The sequence below is a fragment of the Calidris pugnax genome, unplaced genomic scaffold (genome assembly GCF_001431845.1).
Source record: "Calidris pugnax isolate Ruff unplaced genomic scaffold, ASM143184v1 scaffold573, whole genome shotgun sequence".
Lineage (NCBI taxonomy): Eukaryota > Metazoa > Chordata > Aves > Charadriiformes > Scolopacidae > Calidris > Calidris pugnax.
Window position 1 is genome coordinate 23,376 of NW_015091316.1, and position 26,646 is coordinate 50,021.

Below are 26,646 nucleotides of genomic sequence, written 5' to 3' on the forward strand. Positions count from 1 at the left end.
AGGAATGAGCGAGATATAAAACTTGTTCTCTTGTGTCAATTGCTTTGAGGCAAAGTTGTTATTTACCTTTTCTAAAGATTCCTCTTCGTAGCCTCTTCCAAGATTTTCTGTTTGCTCATCAGTTGACTCCACTATCACTAGGCTACTTCTCCTTGGAGAGGGGTCATCCTGGTGGAGTTGGGGATCCTCGGGCTCTTGGATGATTGGAGAGTCACCTCTCTCAGCAGATGATGGGGGCCGTGGGGATGGTTTTTCTCTCTCTTCCTTTGCCGCACTGAAGTGTGCAGATTTTTCACTTGCTGATTTTCCAGTTACTGATGCTGTGGTCTGCTCTGTTCCAGGAGTTGTGACACTGGGAATTACAAGTTCAAGGGAAGTTACTACTATGTAGTGCTTTCCAGTTTCCATAAATGGAAAATTATGCACTGATTAAATATTGTTATGTTGTCTGTTGTCTTGCAAAGTCTAGAAATAACTGATACTCCTTGACAGTAACTATAGAGCAATCTGGCTAGGAATCCCTCTCATCTTTCTGACCCAAGAAAATCTCCAAATACACGTCCAAACTTTGCACCCAATTCTGCAAAACTTGGTCTTAGTAAAGGATTTATGTGAGCTTTGCTGTCACTTGTGCCCTCATAAATCTACATATTACCTATTATTTTTGGGTGGAAAGAGACTGGATCACTACAGTTGGATGTGAAGCAACTATTACTTAATTACTGGCTATACAGCAGCAGGTGAGGACAGACTAACTTTTATGTAGAATTCTGGAGCATTACCAAACAGAAATTTAGTAGGGAATCTTATTTTTGTTTGCAATGTTATTTTCGCTGTTGAACATTGCTATGATTTAATTGCTGCTGCAAGTTATTTAAACATATTATTACATGAGTTACCAGGTAACATATATAAAAGTAATACATATATTAAAGCATGTGTGTATGCAATATTTTTCTTTTGCTTATGGGGGAATAATAGTGACTTCAGATATGAAGCTGTCACCTAACTGAGTTTTATCAAGTAACCTTGTAACTCTGATGCTAGCTTGAGAAGGTTCACTTCTGATTTGCGTTGACTGTGAAAACATTACCCGCTTCACCACCTAGAATTTTCTTTTGAGGTTGACTTTTCTCTTTTCATGTATCATAGAACCCAAGAATCATAGAATACCACGTTGGAAGCAACCTCAAAGATCATCTGGTCCAAACTTTCTCAGCAAAAACATGGTGTAGACAAGATGTCCCAGCACCCTGCTCAACTGAATCTTAAAAGTGTCCAAAGTTGGGGAATCCACCACTTCCCTGGGGAGATTATTCCAGTGGCTGACTGTTCTTATTGTGAAAAAATGTCCTTTTGTACCCAACTGGAATCCCACCAGAATTAACTTGTACCCTTTACCCCCTGTCTTTTCCATGTGACTCCTTGTAAAAAGGGAGTCTCCATCTTCTTTGTGGCCACCCTTTAAATACTGCAACCTGGTGATGAGGTCTCGCCCTGAGCCTTCTTTTCTGGAGCTGAACAAACCCAATTCTCTCAGCCTTTCCTCACATGGCAGGCTTCCCTGTCCTTTGATCATCTTGGTGGCCCTTCTCTGGACCCTCTCCAGCCTGTCCACATCTTTTTTGCATAGCAGGGACCAAAACTGAATACAGTATTCCAGGTGTGGCCTGACAAGCCAGAATATCAAAACTGATTAGGATTAGGTGGGAAGAAAGAAACATGATCCTTTTTAGGTTCCTTTCAAGTTCCTTTCCAAATGAAACCAATCCCACTGACGGCTCCAGACAAGCTGTGCAGGTCTTGTAAATCTGTATTTTATCATGTGTTGTTCCCTTCAGTACTTTTCTCTTGTCTGTATAAAAACTTGTTTCTGTTCCTTTGGCCATCTGAAATTTATTTTTTAAAAATCTAATTCCTAATATGTGGTTATGAGCTTGGTAAGTAATAACTTACTTGGAAAATGTTTGCCTCAATTGAAAAAGCCATCCTGAAGTTGAAGAAAGGCCCCTCTACTGTTAATTCCATTAGGTTTAACATTAGTTGCCATCTAACATATGAAAAGTATACACAGTTTGCAAAAAAACCTGACCTCTACATTATCCCTCTTTTCTTTCATATATACTAGACTGAATTATTGCTTTGTGTTCACAGTGACAAAATTACCTTCTCTCCTAACCCTTAAGGCTTCCTCCACATGGAACAAAAAGTCAAACCTGCAGTAGGAACTAATGAGCTGGTGCACATAATTGGAGGAAAATTCTAGTGAGTTTGTATGTTTCAAAGAAAACTGCAAAATCTTATAACACAGCGAAGAGATAATCCATTCCACATAGAACTCATTCTGGTCTTTCAATACTTACAAATATTCATGTTGTGAAGTAGATGTTTTTTCTGGCACATCTTGGGGTTTCCCTGAGAATTCAGCTTCTACTTGTTCCTTATGTGCTTGTCTCAGGAGCTCAGCCATTGATACTTCTGCCTCACTCCTGGGAGTACAGTCCTGAAAAGGAGAATAACTGACAGACACGTCTTCCTCAGAGACAATGGGAGGGTGTTCAGTTGGATCACTGTCTTTAGATATTCTATGTTGTTCCTCTTGCTTGTGTCTTGAACTGTATAGTTCTTCTTGCAGTACAGAAAACCCTTTAAAAAACAGAGAGATGAGAAATGTCATTACAAGTCTTACTAGGATGCAAGAAGTCCTTTTTATTCTCCCTGTCCATTTAAAACCCCTGGATGGGACACATTACTTGAAATTTTCAGACATCTTGAGTGGGAGAGTACATAATCTCTCCAAGTAGCAGAAGGAACACTGGCTTACTGCTACTATTGCCAAATAGTGAATCTTGACAGTAACAGAGAAAATAAAATTTACCCAGAAATGTACCTACAGTAAACCCTCAAAGTATGAAAGAAGATTCACAACAGCTTTTTTCCAGCAGATTAGGATAGCTTTTAGTGATGTTTTCCCCCATCGTTTCCCCTCATCATCCCCTGATCTACTTATGGAAAAAATAACTACACAAGTATGGACAAAGAAATTCATACAGGATTAGGTGTAAGAACTAGCTAATTTATGTGCTTCAAAGCATATAAACATATCCACCTACCCCCAAACCCTAATCTCAAAGCAAGGGCTCTCACTCTGCAAAAAATGTAAAATGACACGTGTTTCTGTTCCACAGGCTACAAGGTCACAGGCTTGGGCTTCTGTTTTTCACTAGTCATATTCACTAGGGATCTATTAACTGAAGAATAGCTTGGAGAAAAACATAACTGCTTGTACTGAACTTGAGCTGGACTTGGAGGTTAGCTTTCTAAAACTAATTGGCTGTGATATCAGAATACTAATTATAGCAAACGATCTTCTATTCCTACATTTTCTTAAAGATGGGATGTTTGCAGCTGTCTAATACTTTACTGAGCTGCTAGGTCAATACTAAATTAAGGATGTAAAAGTATCACTTCCAGAAAAGAGAATTTTATTTCACATAATTTGGAGACGTTTCTTTAGTTTACAACCATTGATCTAATCTACTGAACTTTTAAACTTAAGAAACCCAACAATTTCATAGCAGAATTACAATATCCTAGATACTTGAATTCAAAGGTTTTTCCAAAGCATGGAGTAGTTTCCCTTTTACAAATCTTGGTCAAATCCTAATGAAACCTTCTTAATTTTTATTAAATTAGTTGTATAAGCAAAAAAAACCCCAAACCATTAAACTGGGTACAAGCATTTGCAGTTGTTTTTGACAAAATTCCTTTATTTGATTTATAAGTTTTATGAGAATGCAAAAATCTTATACCTGGTGAAATAGGGACCATTTTGATGCCCTACCTGCATTCATCTGTACTACCTGCGCTTTCAAAATGAGATTCCAGTGCTCAGTCATAAGAGTGAACAGCTTATCCTAATCAAACGTTTCAGAACAGAAGCTAGGGCTTAGGTGAGGCAGCCTGGGCAGTCTGGATCAGGAGCCATTTACCTTCACTATGGTCCAATCCTATTGTTTGTTCAATCTCTGCGTACGTGCGAGTGCCGTGGACCTGCATGGAGTCTATGCCGCTGGTCTCCATTAGGTGAACAATATCCATTCGGTTGATTTTTGTAAGACACTGGGTAAGATTTGTATCTGTGGAATTAGAACAACACCATGTAGCTGAGTTAAGAATTTCATATGCTTTCTCCCTTCTATTTTCCATATGGAGGACATATATAGGATACTTAGCAACATAATATCATATAAAATACAGATGCATTTGGAGACACTGCTATGTAAAAATAGCAATTTTGCAAAATAGAAATAGCATTATTATGTAAAAAAATCTAAAATTAAATGAAAGGCTGCCTATAGAAATGACGACTCATTTTGTTTTTTCCTTTAACAAATTTTTTTTGTTTCCCCAAACATCTTTCAATCTAGGAAAAAGAGGCCTCAGTGTTTTTCCACTCTTTCTTTTTGCTGTAAGGTATTCTGCCTTTCCCTAAAATGAACAAGGTTAAACTACTTTCTCTGAGAATCCTGTGATACGCCATGTTATACAGACAAGCTTAAAAAAAATTCAGTATAATCTATGAGCATTCTTTCTATAGCCTAAATTTTACTGCCCCCCGCCCTTTTTTTTCTGTAATTATAGCACACATCTGTCACCTCAACTAGCAAATTGGAGACGGTTACATGTACTATAGCTGGAAACAAACCTGTTGCGTGTTTCCCATCCCTTTCAAGCCAGTATTTGAGGAGTGCATGACTCTGGTCTTGAAGTGAATTGGGATTTTCAATTCGGATCTGGTGAATTTGTTCTTCTGTGAAATCCAGTTCTCTTGCTAGCTCTGAAAAATAAATCCATCTCTGTAAAGTGTCTTTTTCTTTTTCCCTGCTTGACATCTATTTTATGGCTGTCAGTAGCAAAGTGGATTACAAACTTTTCTGAAACCAAATTCTCTTTGCTTCTGTGTACCTTGTGTTATATTTAGAGGCATTGTTAAACAGTAAGCTCATGACAAAGACAGAAATGTGTTACACCTCAAAGTGATGGGTCCGTGTGAGCTTTTATTCTTCATGTCTACCATTCCTAGTTCTCAGAGGCACAACACTACTGACAAAATTTAGCAGTGACAAGCCATCAAATAGAGTGCAGTTGCAGAAATAGCACAGGAGCAGATAAAAATATTTCTAGCTACAGAGCGCCATGCTTAGCATTTTCTCTCCTCTGAAACGTTGAATATTTCAGAAATTTTAATCAAAATCTAATAAAATAATTAATTTTAAGTAATGACATTTTGTAGGGCTAGATTAAAGCATAATACTGCTACTCCCCTGGACTTGTTTCATTTTAAGAAAAGTAAATGTCTATGAATTACAGTTTAAAACCAAAACCTGAAAATGTGGAACTAAGAATAACTGATGTCTTTCTGATGTAGCAGAGGCTCAGACAGCAGTCCAGAAAAGAGAAATCATTTAATAGTCTGGACCATCTTTATTGTGTCCAGAGCCAGGAGCAGCTTTCTGCCATCATCAAACTGTGAAACACGTCATCAAACAAGTTATAGCCATGGAGAATTCGTGAAGTTTCTACTGTTACTCCTGGTCTCCAGATTTCTGCCTCCTTCACAAAGAAGGATTCATATTCTTGTTCATTGTCATTATCGCTACAGTGGCACAGACTTGATTTTAGAGAGTGTCATGTTTTAGCAGGGTGGAGGGAACCCTAACTGCAAACCCCAGATAACCTTATTTCCAGGTCGGTTTGTAAACTGGTGCATCTGTATACTTCAGAAAATATACAGTAACTACACATTACATTCAAATCCTAGGTAGTCAAAGAAGTTTGACTTAAACCACTATTTTAGCCCCAAAAGTAACATTCGACACAGTAGTCTGCACTATAATCAATCTTTACCGAAATATGACAGGAATATTTAGCAAGTGTGTTATCCTGCTCTCTCTAAAATGCTACACGACATTAATGATTAATGTGTATTTTGATGAGCATCCATTTTTTCTAGTTATGTTTTCAGAACTGTCTATTCATTTGTATAAACAGTTCAGCAGATTCCTAATCTGTTACATCACAAAGGTCCAAGTCCTACTGATTTCAAGATAATCCATGTTGGGATGAGTGACATATGCTCCCAGTCTTCTCTATAGGTTGAAACAGAGGACAGGAAAGGAAGAGGTGAATAACACAAGCAAAAGTATCAGTGATATTTTGCATATACTCTGCAGATGCTTAAAAAAACAGTAAAGAGCAAAATCTTTCATTATCAAGGAGTTTACATTTCTTTCTCTGGTATTTCTCTTTAATTCCTAGAGCCTTGATTGTTTTCAGGAGTGTGGTACTGCTCTAGGGATAGATACAAAAGAGCGTAGACCTGATTTAATTTTTTTCTGCAGCAATTTTTTGTTGGATCACACAGTTTGATGCAGCGCTGAGATTTCTGTGCAGCTCTTTTTCCTTGCAAACACTTTTGAGCTGATTTTCAGCAACAGGCATCTGCGTTTCATTGTGCATTACTTTCACTTGTCCCCAGTAATGTTAACTGTCTCAGATCTATTAAATCCACACTATTAAAGTGACTGTTACAAATAGGTTGCTTTTTATCCCTTTATCCTCAGCGCAGTTCTGTAGAATAGAAGCTGACGTCATTTTTCCTTATAGTGGCCTTCCAGCCTGGGAGCTCCCGAACACAGATTATATTTATTCATGTATTCATATATCTTTTAGCTAGAGTTGTTGCATTTTGCAAGAAAGGGTAAGGTAACATATGCCAGCTCTTTGTCATTCTCCCATCCTAGGACTTTTCCCTCTGGAGATGCCACACCAAGTGCAGAGGCCTTACCTGCATCGGAGTTCTTACCTAACAGGCTATAGGAATCTCAGTAACCAGAAGACAGTAAGCTATGGAAATAGTTCTATAAAACATCTTTAGGTAATCAGGAAGAAAACATGAAAAAAAGGAGGAATGCTGCCCTCCTTTTTCTCTGGAATAGACAACGTGCATTTTACCTGTCCAGCTGAATCCAAGATGATCAGCAATGTGGGCCAGTCTTTCCTCTGTTCTTTCCTGATCATCCTGTTGATCTAAAGGTCAAAGAGAGCCACAAGTTGCCTTTTACAAGTTAAAAACCATTTTCATAGGTGATGTAGCCCAAGAAGGGAAAGTGCTTTTTTTTCTAAATGCGGACAGGCTGCTACAACTGGGTAACTAAAGTGAGTAAATCCCCAGGTTAAAAAAACAAGAAGCTTGATGTTTCAAAAAGCACAAGGACTACAGGACTATCTACATTTTCCATTTGAAATTCTGGCTTTCACGTGAAAATCTAAACAAGGACTGAAGTGCCTACTGTGCCTATTTTGGCCAGGCATTTTATTCTAAAACTTCATTCTAACATTAAATTGAAGATTTCAACTAAGTCAAGAAGCCATAATTTTCCATGCCTCCTTAGTAAATGCCAACATTGAAAAATTCTTCTGGCCTGGTGCTTCTAATTATGTTCTTTCTGTTGTAGGGAAGGTTTTCTTCGAACAGTCCATATGGCACTTCATATTATGGTTTGTATTTGAGATACTGTTAAATTAAGCGTCTTTGAGTCTTTCAACTGGAGAGTGATACAGAATACTTATAATGAAGGCAAGGAAAAATCAGATGTTCATTTGCCAGTCATCATTGATTTCAGTAACAGTGAGACTGACTGTTCCTCCCATCCCCAAAGCTAATTTGAGGATGGCAGAATTTGAGTTTTGATTTTCCCTGAATGCACACATGGATTGTGATATCTCAGATTCAGAAAATTGCTTAAGGTTAATGATATATGCATGTTTCATCTTAGCTAATGGATTTCCATCATGGCTACTCAATAGTAGTGCACAAGTAGGTGAGAGGAAAACCAAACACCAGAAAACTTGTACTAAAGTTACTGGTGACTCGGAATTTTCTTGAGACATAGACTGTCAAAAAAAGGAACATGAAAAACTTAATTGTTTAAAAGTTCTGCAGATTTCTTCCTGTAACAACTCAAAAGAAAATAAATTTGCCTGTCTCAGTTTCAACCAATGCCCGAATACTTATTATTAGTAAAAATGAATAGTTAAGAATAGGACCAGGGAAAGCCAAAAGCCAAAGTGTGCATGACCTGAGCAATCAGTTTAATGGCAAAACAATATGTATTTTTAGAAGTGTTTTTGTTTGTTAAGGTAACACTTCCCATAAGCACTCATGGGTTGCAATCTTGAGATTGTTTCACAGACAAGAAAAATACAGACACAACACAAAAAACCAAACACAGCTCACAGGGGAAAAAAAAATACACAACTAACCACCAAAAGCTTAAAAGAAAATGCCACACAGATTACACATATATACAAACATACGTACACACACACACCCCAAAGAAAACAAAAAACCAAAACGTTTAATTCATGACATGCGTCGCACAGGGAATCCCAGTCGTTGGCAAATACCTTCAGCATGGTCATGGACATTTTCATCAGGGATACGTTCAATCTGAGTCTCTACAGACTCATCCCAAATGGGTCTGGTGTCAAAGATGTCTTCAGGAACTGACTGCTGAGTCTCACTGGATGGCACATTTTCAATAACTGAAACTTCTAGGGCACTACTGCTTTCATCATCTGAAACTAATTCTTGTTCTTTCTCTGACTGCGTGAGTCTTTCCACTAATTTAGAAGCTTCATCACTAATTTCTTCAAAGAATTCTATGGAGTTTTTGTAAAGGTCAAAAAACTGTTCCTTACTTTCTTTTGTGGGACTAAAAGCACCGCGGGAGGCTGTAGTGCTTCTGCTTTTAACTGGCAACCGCGATGAAAATACCTTGGGTCTTGCTGCTGTTGCCTCATCTGAGTCTAGCTCAAGCTTCATCTCTCTCTCCCTGGTCTCTGCTTCTGCCTCAGCGTAACTCCTAGCTTTTATTGAACGTTTAGTCTTTGGGTCCATGGGAATACTTGCATCAGATTCAGATTTACTTCGGTTATCTTGTTTCATAGGTAGTTTGCTTGTCATGTCAAGAGCTTTGGGTGACTCTAGCTTGTGAGCAAGTGTGTCTGGGTATGTATATTGTTGTTCAGCTTTTTGGAAAGCTGCTTTGATAGGAATTTTAGACTTTGGTTTCGCTTGGTCATCTTTTCCTTCACACTGCAAACTGTCTAGGAAGCCATCTGTGAGAAGGCTCTCATTTTCTGATTGTTGCAAGGATTGCGATGCAGCAGTGACTGTTCTTACAGGAATTTTGGATTTACTTTCACAAGAAGGCACGCTCTCCATTAGAGCAGTAGGGATTTCAATCACAGATCTCTGTTCCTCTGGTGAAGAGTCTGGGGACTCATCACCTTGTTCAGAACAGACTAATCTAGTGACTTTGGGAAAATCTAATTCATCTTCTACTACAGACTGCTCAGGAGAGATAGGGCAAGGCACCTGACTGCTATCAACCATGTCAGCCTCCATTCCGGAGAGGGATTCAGCTTCAGAGGCAGCAGTTTCTTTCTTTGGTGATTTTGAAGAAGCTGAAATACCCATTTTAATTGGAATTCTGGATTTAAGATCTGCTTTTGTGGTGCCTATGCTGACACCTTCACCTGTCATTTCTTCTGATTTATCACTAGACTCAGATACTGGGGGTGAATAATTCAATGTATCTTTTTCTTGTATATCCAAGTCCTCCAATTCTGAAGGTGAAAATGGATCTGGTGAGCTCTTCAGCTTAGAAGATTCCACCTCTGCTGCTTCTTTCACTTCTTCAGATAAAGAAACTTCTTCCTGGGGCTGCTGCCCCATTTGGAAGAAGTGAAAGCTTTCATCTGGATAGTTCCTTTTGGTCATGTCAATGGCTCCACTTCTAGTCATTTCAAACAACTTTCCTTCCTGAAAAAGAAAAGGATTTTGTTCACTAAGTGGTGTCCCTTCTTCGGTGGGTGTTCTGGCTGGTGTTGTATCAGGTGTTGTGCCTTGTGATCGCCTGTCTACCATCAACCCAAATATCTTTTGTTCCTCTTCTTTTACCCGAGCTTCAAAAGCTTCATCATCTTCACGTATTTCACTCCACATGTCAGAATCCACATCAGTTTTAGTGATGACAACTTGACTGATCAATTTCTCTGTTTCATCTGTTATATCCTCAAGGACAGATTCAGCTAATTTTGCGGAATCTGATGCTGAAGACCCTTGTGATATTTTCTGAAATGCACCCTCTGATTTTGGCTCTATTTCCATATACATTTCCTCTGAAGAGTGATATTCACTACCTGTGTCTCTGCTAAGTGAAGCTTCACCAGTTTGAACTTTTCCTTCTTCAAGAGAATAGTTTTCCCTAGACAACAGACTTCTACCAGATCCTACCTTACTTTCAGAGTCAGTAAAGAAATGTTCAGAAGACACATTTTCATAAGGGCTAACTATATAAGGAGAGCTACTTTCAGCAGCATCTGCTACACAACTTTCAGGTTCCACTGTTTCAGCGGTAAGGGATGAATATTCTGGTAAGGGTTCCTCAGCATGAGTATCTCTTTGAGATCTTTCAAAATCTGGATCTGCTTTTCCCAAATCACTTCCCAAAGCAGAATGGTCAGTGGTATCATCTTCAGCCAGTTTGGTGTCTTGTGGTACAGAGCACCCAGTGGTACTGTGTCCACAAGAACCACCATCTGCTTTTGCAGACACAACTCCTGTAGAAATGAGATCTGTGTGTGTTAACAATGCAGTGGTTTTGACATCTTTTTCACATTGCTGTAGGGTTAGAGAAGACTCAGCATGAACTTCTTTTTGAGGACAGTCACCGGTGGAATGACACAGAGTACCCCCACAATGTGTGACTGGGACACTGGGGCTAGCTGTCTCACTGCCATCTCTACTGTCACATTTTGATTCCTCAGTTTCTGCTGATGCACAACCATCAGAATGACAAGTGCCTGATTCTCTTGTGGAAGCCTTACAGCTGTCCCCAAGGATAAGTGATTCCTTTTTGTCATCTTCTGTTGGCTTATCCTGTTCTGCTTTAACTGTACCTATCCTGACAGAGCACTGCTGTGAATCAATGGGTTGAAAACCTGCTTCGTCGGGGCTAGAACTGGAGTCAATACTGGATGGTAATGGTGAGGGTGGCTGCACTCGGATCACAGGCTCCATTAAGAGGCCAGAGTCAGCTTCTTTTTTTAGCTGAGTCAATTCCGGCTCACTTTCTGAAGAGGAAGAACTTTTCCTAGATTCAGCTGCAGATGTCACCACTGTAGGTATATCTTTTTCTCCTACAGATGTTGACTCTGGTTCTTCAGCTTCACATGCAGCTTCTGAATCAGCAGCTACTGAAGATTCATCTTGCTTGCAATCCTTTTTGTAATCCCTTTTCTGTTTTGCTTCTTGTTCTAATTCATCAAACATTTTGATTTTGGTCACCATTTTAAACATCTCCTCTTCAGGGGTGAATCTCTTCTTCGGTTCACTTTCACAATCATCCTCTGGTTCTTCACTGACTTCAGGTATCACGGCCGACTTTGGTATGTTTGACAGTGCCTGCGAGTCTGCTGTTTTAGGTGTGATTTCATAGCTAATTTCTTCAGAACTAGGAGTTTCAGGTGAAAGGGGACTTTTCCCTGAACTCTCCATGAGGGATGTTTGCTCTAGACTGTCATCATCAGCACTTCCCTCAGGGTCACGGAGAATCCTGGAACGTACCGATGCCAGCTCTGGGCAGGTTTCTCCTTTGCTAAAAACAGAGTGAAGAGGACCCTGCCCCAGAATACCAGCCTTCACTGTTTGTTCTACAGGGCTACTTTCAAGGGAATCACGGCAGGGAGACTCTTTCATAGGACTGGGCTCCAAAGAATCAGGCGTTTTGTGTGATGAGTTATCTTCTAGCACTGGGCTTGCTTCCAGTGAGTCTTTATGACTTATAGCCAAAGAGTCATCTGCAACTGGGCTAAAGCTTTCACTATCATGGCTAGCAAGTGAAAGTTCCAATTTCTGGGGACTTCTAACCACAACACGGCGTTCACAGGTTATATCTTTTTCTTTCTCTAAAGCAGTGTCATGTGTTTCAGAAGACTTAGTTAAATGTGCAGTGGTTCTGGATTCTTTATCCCTGCTAACATCTTTCATAATGGAAGCTGAGCTACTTTCTTTATGTTTATCAGCCTCTTCTTCAGAGGCTGTAGGTACAAGCTCTTCTGATACATGGTCAGAATGAGACTTACTAGTCTCAGTAACAGCATCTAGCTGTCTTTCAGTAATACCTTTTTTATCTTCCTTTGGAGAGAGTTCCTTCGAAGAACATGTTTCTGCTGTTGTGTGTGCTCTAGCTGCTCCTTTAGCTTCTTCATTTTGCCCATCAGTTTTCTTTGGTGAGAATGAAAGGCTTTCAGGGCTTGTTTCTGGAGTCTCTGCCAGACCCTCATGCTTATAACTTTCCTCAGAGCTGATCTGAGGGGTTCCGTCAAGTAGACTACCTGGAGAATCAGCCACACCTTCATGTTTAAGGCTCTCTGAACTCCCATCAAAAGCAGCACTTTGCAGGGAAAGAGCAGGAAGGAATCCATCTTTCACATATTCCGTGGGAAAAGCAACACCGAAAGGACTGGTCAGAACTTGCTCCAAGTTAAGCTCTCCCTCCTCTGTCACTGAAAGGTGCCGGAACTGTTGGTATTTGTCATTATCCTCCAGTTCTTCTTTAATGACATCAGAAAAGTCTGTTGAGGTTTTTCTGTCAGGGCTGATCTGGAAGTCAGTATCTCCTTGGTCATCAGAAGTCCTGCCCTTCGCAGCCGCTGTATCTTTGGCACTTTCATCATCAAATACCGGAGGGGGAGGTTCAGTTGTTTTTTTGCTGCTCTGCTCTTTTACCTGGTCTTTACCTACAGCTTTCTTGGTAATTTTGACAGTAGAAATTTGCATTTTTCCTTTTTTTGATTGTGGCTCTTTCTCTGCTTTTACTACCGTGCTTTGTTTGTCCTTCTGCTTGTCTGTCTTGTGGCTTGATACTCGCCTAGTTTCACTTTGTGAAGAAACTGGTTTTCTCTGGGTTGTTTCTTTCTCAGGGAGCTGCTGCTTCTGTTTGACAGATTTGTGCTCAAACAGTCCAGATATATTCTTGGATGGGTCTTGACCTGACTGGAAGGCTTTCATCAGTTCACGAACTGACATGGTCTCTTCAAGTCTTTCTGTCTTGGAAGAAGGTGAAACAGGGGGCTGTGCTTTGTGTGCTACTGGTTTTTTGACTTGTGCTGGTCTTTTAGAAGCCTTTTCAGCAGTGCTTTCTCTTGTTTGAATTCTGACAGGTAGTTTTGACCGTACTTTTTGTTCATCTTCCACTCGTTTCTGAAGAGCTTTAACTTTATCTTTTATCGAACCAATAGGAGTTTCCTCTATAACAGGGGATACAGCTTTAGCCTCAGGAGCAGCTGTCAGTGTTAAGCCAGGCTCCTCGCCTACTGATTCATCTGGAGTGAGTTTCTTTAGTCCTCGTTGTTCTTCACTGCTGTGCATCTTGCCTTCCTTTTGCTTTTGCTTGTCTCTTAATTTTGTCCTAACTGGCTTTTTAATTTCTGAGGCTGGCTTGTGTTGCTCCTGCGGACTTAATGTTTCAGTTTTTGGAGGTTTGTGTCCTTCTTTTTCAGAATCCCTGCTTATTACTACAGCTTCAAATCTCTCTTCTACTAAGTCTTCTTGTAAGGCTTGTGGTTGTACCTCATGAAGAGAAACATACGTTTTTAAATCCTCTGAAAGGTAATCTACCATTCCTGTCATGTCTGCCTTCTCCACTCTTGTTGTCCCTTTGTCTATCCTGACTTCTACACATGTAGGTTCAGTGACTTCTAAAGGAGCATTTTTTCTGGCCTCTTCAATTTCTTCATCACTGACAATGACCCATTCTTCTTCTACAAGTTCTTGTTTGGAAAGGGACTTCTGCAAAACAGGTTCTTCTCTGGTATAGGATCCACCTCTCAGAATTTCATTTACTTTTTCTAAGTCTTCTTTCACTCTTTCAACTATTTCAAAAGGTTCTCCTGGCTCTTCTTCAGTGGGTTTTCCAAGATCTTTCACTTTAATGGAGCCTGATTTATCAGAAGGGTCAGTTGTCAAGATGGCAGTCATTTTGATCAAATCTTGTTTCATCTCAGAAACTTCAGACAACAGGTCTGGACTGGCTAGTACAGGGACTTCATTAACCAGATGGCTTTTCAGGATAGAAGTTTCTGTAGATTCTGTCTCGTCATCTTTGATGCGAATGAGAAACATTGAAAGTAAAATGGAAATCAAAAATAGAGATTGGAAAATGTAATCAGGACTGAAAAATGACAGTCTTTGGTTGCAGTGGTAGGAAGGTCAACAAAATGGGCCAGGAATGGTGGATCCACAAGATCTGAGGGTACAAGAGCAAAGCAAAGCTAACAGGGGAGGGGGGTAAAAAAAAAACAACTGAAAAGGAAAATGGCAGGAAATAACTTGCTTAACTTGATCAAAATAGCACAACCACACATACATTATCAAAGCTGTAACAAACCAAATCAGGACACCACTAAAAAAAAATCAAAACAACAACAAAATTTAAAATTAAAAACAGAAGAAACACAGTGGAGTTACACAAAGATAGGCATCTCAAGATTGTTCAGATGTTACAGATCAATGTTCAAATAAAAATAAACAAGAAAAAAGGCGGAAAGCATTAGAACTGATTGAAAGTCGATTTCCTCTAAGAGAAAGCCAGTGTTAGCAAACTGTCAGAATAACATTGGGTTAACTTTTTCTTAATGACCAAAATAAAAAGTTAAAAGTAATTCTGCAGTAATCTAGAATATGATCAAATATGTAGAGATCTGAATCAGCTGCAAACCGGCATTTCATCTAAGGGGATTTCACACCTAAACAATGAAACAAACATTCTTTTGTTTTAAGAGGCATGGTCCTTTCCTTGGAACATCCTCATTGACAACTAATGAATTGACTGAGGAAAGAGAAGACAGAGAAGAAAAGGAGAGATAATAAGAAAAAACTGTGAATCAACTCAGAAGTGATTTCAAAGTTTTAAAAAATGTAATGTATGGCAACCAAAAATCAGAGACAGTCACACTAGACACATACGTACAATTCATGTAAGGCAAGTTATTTCCATGCAAAGCAAAGGTGTTGAAATGCTGCTGGGTATGTAGGTTCAGTTAAAAAACAATTGCTCTAAAAAATTAATCACATAAATTAAAGATACATGAAAATATTGTAAAACATACTGTGGTGAAATATTTGAATAATCTTTGCAATCAATATACAGTACATTGGATGTGGGTAATTCCCATTATGCCATAACTGCCTGCTGGGAATATTATTAATTTCAGGAAGGACTACTAGAAAATGTATATTGAACAGAATGAAATATTGGAGGACTGAAGGAAGCTATGAACAGAATGCTTAGAAATTATAATTGTACTTTTTTCTTTTAAAGGTAGTACACCATGTAAAACTCGACACATTTCTGCACCCCAGTCTAAAAGTCAAAGTAGTAATGCAAACTCTCAAACTAATTCTCCATTAATCCAAAGGAAGATAAATTGCTACCCAAGTGGCATTTTCATTCATCCAGTATAAGAGTCACCAAAAATTCAAGCTCTATGCAATGTTGAATTTACATGAGTTTGGGACAGCCACAACTGAGCAACCTCACCAAACCTGCATCCCACCACTTTCCTTAGGGTGGGTGTGCTGCATTGAGTAAATAATTACATGGCAAAGGGAGCATTCAAGCCCTTTTTCACCTGTATGTTTTACTGTTCTGTTGAATTCACTTCCCATTTCCCATGGCCAAGGTGAGTCATGAGGCAACTGAAATTCCACTCTGCTGGCTACACTATGGCGTGTCTTTTCCACCTGGTTGTCCTGGTGTAAATAATAATAAATTAGAGCAAAAATTTGATACTAATTATGTTGTTAATCATGGTGAATAATATTTCCCACCACATTATTAGCTATTTTGTCACCCTGATGTCTTCTGTTCTCTAGATGAAGCATTTCTGCTACAGACAAGGGAGGTTATAGTGGAATGATCCTCCATTTGATCTTCAGGATCATGGTGCCATTGACCTTCCAATTAAAACATGTCCATAGTACATCAAGAATAAATAAGGCTCAAAATGCAATGTAGAAAAAAAAGGCAAGACATTGCACTTTAAAGTGGAAACAAGACCTAAGTCATTCTTTTCCTAGGCATATATAAGAAATTGCTGCATTGGAAAACATTTCTTAGTAGAGATAATCTTCAGATTGAATATATATTTGTTTGATTTGCATCTTAATTAAAGGATATCTTTGGCATTGTGAACCACTCACCCACAGTTTCTAATACTAATGGCCTGATTCTGTATATACAAAGGGTATAAAGTGCTGCACCAAGGTTAACAGTCATATTTCCAGTCATATTTCACCACAGTAAAGGGCAGGGGCTGGGGGGGGGAAAGGGTTAAACAGCCTGATTACTTTGGACAGTATCACTTTTTTGCATGGTTGTATTTCATGAGTTTAATGAAATATATTGGAGTATTAGCTACCTGTTCATTAAAAGTGATACTGTCATTTATCCCAAATATGAGGCAACAATATGTGTCAACAAATGGACAAAACAAAAAAGATGGAGGGATGAGCATTCATACAAGCAAAATAGCAATAGCGGGATCACTAGGGATGTCAAAGGAAAGTAAATGCTTAGATGAACTGTTTTAAACTGTATTACTTGTTAATTTATACATTAAAATGTATATACTGGATAGCTGCTTTGGTATTAAATTGTTTTCTATTACATTTTTAAAGTATTGATGTTATTAGAATAGCAGTTAAAGCTTAGCTCTCTCATGCTTATCTTTATTCTTAACCATCTTTCATACAAACTGCATTATAACATTTTTTAAAAAAAAAGAAAATCTTACTTTTTTCTGAAGTCATATCAATCTGGAAGAGAAAAAAAGGAGGAAATTTAAAAGTTTAAATATAATTAATATATATAAAATCACTAGTGAAGTAGTACAGGTTGAGTAAAATCCACTAAATTACACACAGATTCATTGACTTAAATGGAAACAAGAATGTATTTAAAATAATGGTAAAAGCATGGCTTAATTTATGTAATGTTTCTAATAAAAGAAAAATGGTTACTTTGCTCTGGTTATGGTCAATAATAGATGCAAAATGTTGCAAGGTGTTTTCTTTAAATGTGACTAGCAGTATAGACCCGGGACCCAGACTTCTGTATTACTGGGTATGTTGTGGCATTGTTCTTAATTTATTTCTTCCTGCCTGAAGTGAAAAAGTTCAATATGGTCATCTGAAGGAGTGCGTCCCACCTGGAAGGCAACTAGTATGCTTTCTACCTAGTCTCATTCTACATATTCATTCTGAGATCACAGTTTGCATTTTTGCCTTCGTACTTTGTGATGATGAAAACCAGGCGCAGAAATGAGTGCAGACTTGCTCCTGTCTCGGGCAAGAACTTGGACTTGATGCCACTAATAGCCATTGATACCTCTGAACAGAAGAAGTGATGGCCGCAGAGGCCAGCTTTTTGATTTTTCAGAATGTATTTGAGTATACGTTGAAAAAGCCATACAATTTTACTGTTAGTCAAAAGAAAACATAGCCAAAAACATTTTAAAAATGCAAAGTCAGACTATGAAAATTCAAGAAGCAAATCTTTTAAGGTGCCTTGTAGTTTGACTTTTTTTTCCAGTTCTGCTAGCACAATCATTTCTCCACACAAGCAAAAAAAGTTTTTTGTTGGGTAAATGTGGATATGCAAAAGTATGCAAAGCTAGAAGTAGCACTAAGCGTTTCATTTCCAACACAAACTTGTGGTGGTAGGATGACTGTGAAGAGTGAAAATCAGCTGGGCAGTACTGTCGATATAATATACTGTGTATGTTAAAGCCCCCAAGATAGTTTTTTAGTAAGAGTTGCAAAGGTCGAGCTTGTTTAAAAGTATTCTTTATAAAGATAAATGCAATATACTCTCTCAGTTAAGACGTTACTACTTCTTGCTTTTCCATAAACTGAAAATGAATACAAGTAAATCACTGGCGACACTTACATATTCATACATGCCTTGAAATCATTTAGGCTCACGTTATTTATCTTCACACTTAGCAGTGTGCATTACAGATCCATAATAGTATGAATTCCTCTGATGCACAGATTGCTCTACATGGTAACCTAGGATCCCTAGGATGCTTTAATTCCCCTTACTTTAAGTTCCTCCAAATCAGTCTGGAATTACATCAGCATAACTAATATAAGAATGAATAACGAAAAAAAAATATTTGAAAATGGAAGATGTTTTTAGCCATCAGTGAGCTTGTCTTTTTTGCTTCAGTTTCTTATATAAAAATGTAAGAAGTCATCAATGTTTGGAAAAATAGTTTTCCAATATCTTTTACACTGCTTTTACAGAGCATAGATTTGTTAAAAACAACTTTTGGGGACTTCACTGGGAATGCATAAACAGCATTACAGAGGCTAAAATAATTGGTTTTGTGATTTTGGTGTAAAATTGGATGATCACCTGGAAAGAAAAGTTACCTTCTGAATTAATATAGTGAGAATTAGCTTAGAAACTTTGGCCATGTTTTCACTTGACAGTGCCTGTATTTCAGCACTGAAATAGTAAATATTTCTGTAATGATAATAGGAAACTGTCACCCATGCAACAAAAACTGAGCTCTGTTTTGCAATTAATGGAAAAGATGTCCATCATCTTTTGGGAGCAGGCCATTCTCACAGTGTTGGCACTCTCACTTGTTTCCAACAGCTGAACGTCATCAAAATGTGGGGATGGTTTTCTAATGTTACTCATCTGTGTAGGGGTCAGAGCGTAAGAAACATCTATAACCGCCAGAATGGGGCTGGGAATGTGGAATGGTTCTCAGAATCAGAATTGTGTGCTGTGGAGAATTAAGCTTAAAGAAATACACTTGTATGGCTTATTCTTCAGCAAAATAATTTTTATATTATTAAGGACCTGTTTTGGAAGTAAAATGAACTATTATACACCTCCAAAATCAGTGCATCTGAATCAGTAAAACTTAAATTTTAACATAGGGAAAGTTAACATCTGTAAATTCCAAAACTGAGCCTGAGCAAGATTCTTTTAAGTGCATTACCCTTCATTGGTTTTGTGCCTAATGATTGATATGTCTGATTCACTACAGATTTAATCTTCCAAGTGTTGCATTTTAGTAGCATGCATAAGAAACACCATGCTGTTATAGCAACATTACCTCTTCTTCTTGTTCTTGGTCTGATTCTGATTCCTTTCAGTTCCAAAATGTCATGCAAAAAGAGAAGGGGAAAACAGAGCAGGCAAAATGCAAATTTTTTAGAAGAAGAGTAGGAAAACATAACTTCTGACAACATTTAACAGAAAAGAAGAAAATGCAGTACATTTCTGCAATTGATTTCTTATGTCAAAAAGCGGTAAAACTAAATTGTCAGTTTAAAACGCAAAAGGCTCCAGAATCAAGCAAATTACAGAAAAGTTGCTTCTGGGTGTTAGACTTCTAGTGATCCTTATTTGTACCAAAACTTAAAATATATACATGCTTTTGTATCCATGAATTAGCACATATAAATACTTAAAAGTTAAGAACATCATTCATTTAAAGCTAAAAGTATGTTTAGATGTGTTATTTTCAAATTACACAAAAATGATATAATAAAGTTTAAATTATATGCTAAAAATTCTGAGAAAAAATGAATACACGGGCAAGACTTTAGGCAGTCAAAGCATGCAGCTCCTAATCTGACAATGACAGTAAAAAATCCGAGTTATCACAGAATATCAATAAACTGACTCTTTCTAAGGAAGCAAGTGCTTCTTAATATTTGATCTCACTTAAGCAGAAAATCAAGGGCATTCCCATGATTTATGAGAATTCAACTCAATCTTGTTACTTATAAAAACTAACTCATACTAGAGCTTTCCTCTCCTTTTTCTGCCCTTGATATCGGACCATTTTCTTCCCCAAGAAGTTATTATTACATTAATAGCTGTTATAACGATATTCTGAAGAAAGACCATTTACACGATGTGACATACTCATAAATTCTTGAAAGATTTCATCAGATGTAGGAAGAAAAGTCAGCGTCAAGAGTCAACGTAATATTAAAATCTAGTCTAAGAAAATATTTTCAGCACAACTATAAACTTTCCAAATTCTACAGCTCAAATCTGCTACATTTTTATCACTATCATCACAGATAAACAAGGCAATTAGTTAAAAAATTGCTATTGCAAAGCCCATTAACTTTCAAATTTGCAAATGGAAAAATTGACAACTAATTTCCAGTCCTTCTGTATTCATACCTTACAAACATCATATGATCTACAGACATTATCCTTACACTTTGTGAAACAGGTATGAATGGTAACGTCATCTCCAGAGAGGTGTCACAAGACATAGTTAGACAGTGGGGAAAGTCTTTGGTAAAACCAAAAATAAACCTAGTGGTACTCATTGAGTCCCATATCTGTCCGGGATCCTGAACTGAATCTGGGTAAAATTTCTGGATGAAGTAAGATTATCATAGGTCTTGTGCAATACTAAATGAAACCATGTATGTAGTGCAAATTGATTTTTTTGTCTCCCTTCTGTCATCTCTTCCAAGTCCTCAGAAAATATTTGGTAACGTCTTTGAATACTGGCATAAGAAGTACCAAACCCAAGCAACTGAAAGCCTGTGGGTGATATTTATTCTTCTTCAAAATACCTGATTACAAAGCCTTAATGGTATTTTGCCCTCCTACTCATTTCTTGTTTATATTATAATTCTGATGACTACAGATCAGTATAATTTCACAGTACCTTTGTGTAAATGGGTAAAGTGATGTTTAAATTACATATGGCTTGATGAACGAGGCCTCTTGTAGATTTTGGCTCCTTCATGAATGATAATCGTCCACAGGGTTCTTGAGTGGTATCTCGTACCTGGTAGAACAAACATCCACACATTTAATCTGTTATTTTGCTATTTGGCTCTATGATCCACTTGTGTCACTCAAAACTATTTAGCAGAAAGAGGATAGATGTGGGAGAAGAAGTCCATGTAGGCAAAAATAATGTGTTTTCTTTTTTTTTTTCTCTGCTTGTTTGTAAATGTGCATATGGATGTATTTGTGTGTCAATGCAAAAGAAGATACAAGCATGTACATGTTTACACATTAGAAAGTTATTTACAGGAGGCAGTCCTAACACTGTAGTCACAGACTTCAAAGAACAGAGACTTTCCAGTATGATTTGGCTTCTGTGACAACTTTAAATACCCATTTTTCACTGAGATAGTCCCCAAGCTTTATGTTCCTAACAGACTTATTTTGTATTAGGTGACAAAAGAAACTAAGTAATTTTCATTTTAAAATTTCTTCTCTTGTAAAAACATCTTCTCAAATGTATTGATAAATCCTAGTCTTGGAATGAAGAAATTTGCTGAAATATATTTATAAATGTGACCATTATTATCTTCAAAAGAAACTACATCATGCCATAATTTAAGATTTTGCAGTGAATCTTAGAAAAATCTCTTTCACGGTTGTTAGCAGAAAGAAGGGTGAGCACTTGGAACTTAAGATACTGGTGATGTTGTTTTAGCTTTTGTACATACCTTCAGGAGGATTACGTATGATAGCACAGAAGAAATACGACTGAAAGCATGACCTCACCCTCAGCTTTTTGAACTGATAAAATGATACAATTTGCTCTATGTGTATTAACTTTATCAGACTGCTGCAAAGACACATGGTTTTGAATGTATTTTGGAAAATCCATCATGGAGAAAAATATGCAAAAAATATGCAAAGCGTACATAAAGGTCTAAATTAAAAGAAGCTTACAAAATATTGCTGGAAGAGAGATTTTTGGGAGATAATCTCAGCAGTAAACCCCCAAAATATTGCTGGGAGAATGTTTAAGAGTGGTCTACCAGTACAGAGCAAATTTAATTCAAGGAGGGAATGGAGTTTATGGAGTTTATTTTCTCCCCATTTTTGAAGTTTCCATTCATAAAGCACCTCTCTAAAATGTATGTAATGGCAACATTATACTCCGCTGAATTCGGCATGTCCCAGTAGAAGGAAAAGGTTGTGGGAAGAGGTTTGCTGTGCCCTCTGAATCTCTCTCTCCAGAAGAGAAGGTGATGGTAGTTTGGTGACAGCAGCCCTCTCTGCTGCTAGCACAGAGCAAAGTTGAGAGCATCTTTTAAATGACCTACTGCTCCCTGCAGATCTCACAAACAACCACGGTGTTTGTCACTGGCTCTATAGCTAGGGCTGAAGCATTAGTTAATTTTGGATGAACAGAGTTTTTTGGTTTTGGCTTTTGTTTTACAAACTTTCCTGCCCACCCACATACATTTTTAAGAATAGAATAGTACAGTAATATACACTACAGGGATAAAATTAGGTTAGTTGGATATTTATCAAAATTAATTACTTCCTTTTTCCTTTGTTCTCCAAAATACGGTAAAACTATAACCTGAAATATCAAAAAAAGGAGCTAAGCTTTTCTTACTGTACTCTCAAGGAAGTTTTGCATTGCTACTGATGGGAGGATGATTGGTTGAAGAACAGTTATATCTGTATTTACAGACATATTCATATTTACAAGCGTAGGGTACAATGATCATATTTTGACGGGTTTCCAGCAATTCTACAAAGTTTTATGACTTTTTTTTTTCAGTTTCTGCATTTTTTAGAATCATAGATTGGTTAGAGTTGGAAGGCACCTTCAAGATCATCTAGTTCCAGCCCCCCTCATGGGCAGGGACACCTCCCACTAGACTATTTCTGGCAATTATTGAGCCATGATACAGAAAACCAAACAACATCAAACTCAATCATCTCTTTAGATTATTAGATAAAGAACAGGATTCCTAGAAGTGCCATTCTGGTGTCTGAAAGAACACTGCATATGTAGCAGAACATAGGCACAGATATTTAGATATCAGATATTTAGAGAAAATTTTACTAAATTTAGATAGCCGCTTCTGGTTGTTTTGACTACTCAAGTCAACTTTTAATCCATTATCATAGAATAATTTGGAAGTGTTCTTCAGTCTGCTAAATTTATTGTAAACTCAGAAGTATACCAAGAATACAAAAAAAAAAACCTATTCGTAGTTCATATTATAAGATTACCTTAACAAACAGAGGAAGTCTATTTTCTTTGAAGGCAAAAAAGCTGAATATATGATGTTGCCCACTCTTTGTTAGTGGCACCAAATTGCCAAAGCAATCAACATAGATGGGTTTTCCTTCTAATACCTATTGGAAATGAAAAAGAAGCAAAGCAGCAATTAATCACAGTTGAGGTGGTTAGGATTTCTCTTAAGCATAATTCTACAGTAGGTCAGATCAGTTTCTTAAATTGCTAGGACTTGTCACCATTTACAGGGTTTGTTATCTACAGTTACATAAAATCTGTGCAAACATTTCAGATTATTAAATTCAAAGTGAAATACATTGTTAATTGAGGAACAATAATGTGAGACTATAAATGACAAAATGAGTATTCAGTGTCATGAATCTGGGCAAATTCTCAATCTATATTTTAATTTAGATTTTTTACTGGCTCTAATTTTAGCATATTTTGCTAATCTGGCCTCAGCATAACATCAAAAATATTTTCTTAAGCAATCAAACCAAAAGTCCTTCTTTTGACTGGTAAAATAATAAGCCAGTCTGGGAATATCATGAAGTTACAAAGGACCTTTTAAACAATGCAAAAACTTTGTAAATTAGATTACCTGTGTGTTTAATCTACTTCCAACAGTCTGATGCAGCAAAGACAGTAGATTTTATTTATTTCCATTGGATTTGTAATGGCCTAGAGCTTTTGAAAGTCATATCTCAGGTAAATGCCTCTCTGAAATACCTATATAATGATTCTGCCTACATCTTTGGATTACCCCTCCATACATTTAGATTTCATTTTACCAGTTTCGGGGATGTTCCATTCAAACGGCCAACATATTAATGTCTCATCCTCACTTTCCAGAAATTCAGCCTTGTTTTATAAGTTTTATAAGCCCATATTTTATCTGGCTGCTCTGCACAGGGAATGCCTGTCAGAGCTTCAGGAACAATGAGGACAAATTTTTTAAAGGTGGGATACTCATGAAAAAGAGACCATGCTAAGCAGAAGACTATGCCACATGTAGTTAAAGCACTTTCAATTTGTCACCCCTTTGAGAAAGCTGACAGAGCCAGAAAAACTACATTTAGCAGACAGTTTTCTGTATTCCACATAGGAATGCTTTTGCCTGTTCAGCATCAGATTTAATTTATTTTTGTTTGTTTGTCTGTTTTGTAAAGCAGAATATTAATCAAATCTGCTAGTTTATCTTCTTGGTATGTAAAGTTGCTGACGAAACATTGCTACTGTTGATTGCCTTTTTGGTTAGTGATATTCATTTATGGAGTTACTGAAAGTTGAGATTTACCTCCCTTTTTCTCACAACGCCCACTTAGTATCAGGCTTAGGAACGTAACAGTTCACTGAAGAACTACACCCTCAAAATTTACCTTTACCAGACATTCCTCTAAGAGGAAGTCAGTAATTAGAAAATTTAAGGTGTCTCCTGGCAGTTTGCTACAAAGCTAATTAAAACTGTGGAACACCACAGAAATGACTATGAGGTATCCGGACTGAATTTAGAGCTACCCTGCATCTATAGAACTTAACTTTAGGCTGAGGAATAAATCCATTTACAACACCTATCCGCTACCTCTCGGCTCGCTGTTGAGTGACTTAAGTCTTTAATCTTGTTATGCACCTGAAATATTTATGAACCATTGCATTTCATTTAATAGAAGCCATGGCAATATCTCCTGCTTGCGTAACTCACCATCTCAAATAGATTTCATAATACTTAGTTGGCAGCAGCTGCTCTAGTTCTGAGTCTGAATTAAAGAAATGCTGACCCTGACACCAGAGAAAAAGGACAAAGAACCTGTCCTCTAAATGGTAACCCCCAACTTCATTTCATTACCTGATTTCCTAACATAAAATCGGCCCAGTTGTACTTAGAAGCGTACAGTTGCCTTCCACCTTGGTAGGCTGATCCAGGAAGACCCAGCTGCAGTCACAGCTGAATACAGCTAACCTTCCCACCAGCCTGTGGACTGAGAGATCAGCAACTGCCCATTGGGAATACGATTTCATCACTCATATCTGGCAGCTACTTTTTCTTTACATCTGACAGAAGTCAAAGTTTCCATCTTATCATGATGCATGATACTGCACCATGACAGTATTTGTTTGCACTGCTTTTTTTCTGTATTTGTGGCAGATAGAAGGCAGAAAAGATTATCTTAAAAACAGACACTAGAAAATGGAGAATATTGTTTAAGATTCTTATACAGTACCTCTACATCCCTGCTTCTGGCAACTTCTGCAAAATTTTCTTGTTGTTCTAGAGTTTTATCCACCTTGTCGTCTGTCATGCAAAAACATCTTAACCGTGCTTCAATGGGATCATGTGATTTGGCAAACACCACGAATTTGGCCATGTAGGGGACACAGATAATCTCTCTGTATACTTGGGAAGCAAAAGTAACGGATTCTTGTGTCTGTCGACAGTCTATCAACCAAAATCTGTAAAAGAAAATGAAGAGTTGTGTAATCAGCACAGAAAGATTTAAGCAAGAAAACGATACATTTTCCCATCTTGGTAGCATTAGCTGGTAACCACACCAATTGTGTACAATAAGTCAGAATAAAGTTAAAAAAAAAACCTAGCAGCTACCATTTGGGAAGAATAGCCTAAGAATGCTCATGCCCCCCAACGCATTTAGGAGCATGAAGCAAAATCTACAGGGAAAGCATGTGGACCAGAACTTACTCTCCTAAATATCAGATGCAAACACTTCACAGAGTTCCTGCTGCACAAATTCCAGACCACTGTTTGCCTTTCTGATAGGATCTCGCTCAGCTGGAAGCTTATTTGCATCCAGGTACATGACTGCCTTTTAAAGGCTTTAAGAAGTTCACTTGCCCTGTGGCAGACAGTCTCATACACCTTCTCTGAAGATTTAAATATATGAGGCTTTTCATATTTTTGTGTGTATAGAATTATCTATATAACATTTGCAAGTATGTTTATAATATTTAAGCTATTATTGATGGCTTACCGAAGTCAAGAAATTCAAGAAATTTATCATAGTATCCAATAAATGTTTTTTCTTCTATTCAAAAGTTGGTTATGGCCTAAACTTTGTCTTCATCTGAAGTGATTCCTTGTAGGGACGACAATATGTGATCAAACGTTTCCTGCCTTTTACAAAGAATAAATTTCAGTGGTCTCTGTTTTCCATCACTTTCAACAGTTTCTGACTGTTTGAAATGGTGATTGATCTTATCCCCATTCTTCTAGAGCTGCCCAAAAGGTTTCTGAATTTGTGCTTGTTTATCACATGTCATTATTTGATTTTTTATGCAGAATATAAGCAGAGAAAGGCGTACTGGAAACGTAGAGTTCAGATTTCCCTTTAACGGTGACTCTGCAATGTGTGCCTTTCATCTAAAGAAATACAGGTTCTTTTTGACAGCTGGTTGCTGCTAAACGTCTGAAGATGCAGAAGAGAGTAAAGTCTCATACAAATC

General features: G+C 37.6%; 1 protein-coding gene across 3 annotated transcripts in view; it reads right to left on the reverse strand.

Moving 5' to 3' along the window:
- ANK2 (ankyrin 2, neuronal) overlaps positions 1-26,646 on the reverse strand; it is a 239,084-nt gene that overhangs the window by 11,090 nt on the left and 201,348 nt on the right. For 2 of the 3 annotated variants that reach the window (XM_014960906.1, XM_014960907.1), the window contains 11 exons: positions 25,410-25,638; positions 23,181-23,306; positions 20,854-20,976; positions 19,270-19,302; positions 16,930-16,951; positions 8,473-14,235; positions 7,018-7,092; positions 4,709-4,840; positions 3,993-4,139; positions 2,364-2,646; positions 67-352 (listed from right to left, as the gene is read on the reverse strand). In XM_014960906.1, coding sequence (XP_014816392.1) covers positions 67-352; positions 2,364-2,646; positions 3,993-4,139; positions 4,709-4,840; positions 7,018-7,092; positions 8,473-14,235; positions 16,930-16,951; positions 19,270-19,302; positions 20,854-20,976; positions 23,181-23,306; positions 25,410-25,638 — 7,219 coding nt within the window. The remainder of the gene's footprint in view (positions 1-66; positions 353-2,363; positions 2,647-3,992; positions 4,140-4,708; positions 4,841-7,017; positions 7,093-8,472; positions 14,236-16,929; positions 16,952-19,269; positions 19,303-20,853; positions 20,977-23,180; positions 23,307-25,409; positions 25,639-26,646) is intronic. The other variant, XM_014960908.1, reaches the window with a different exon arrangement.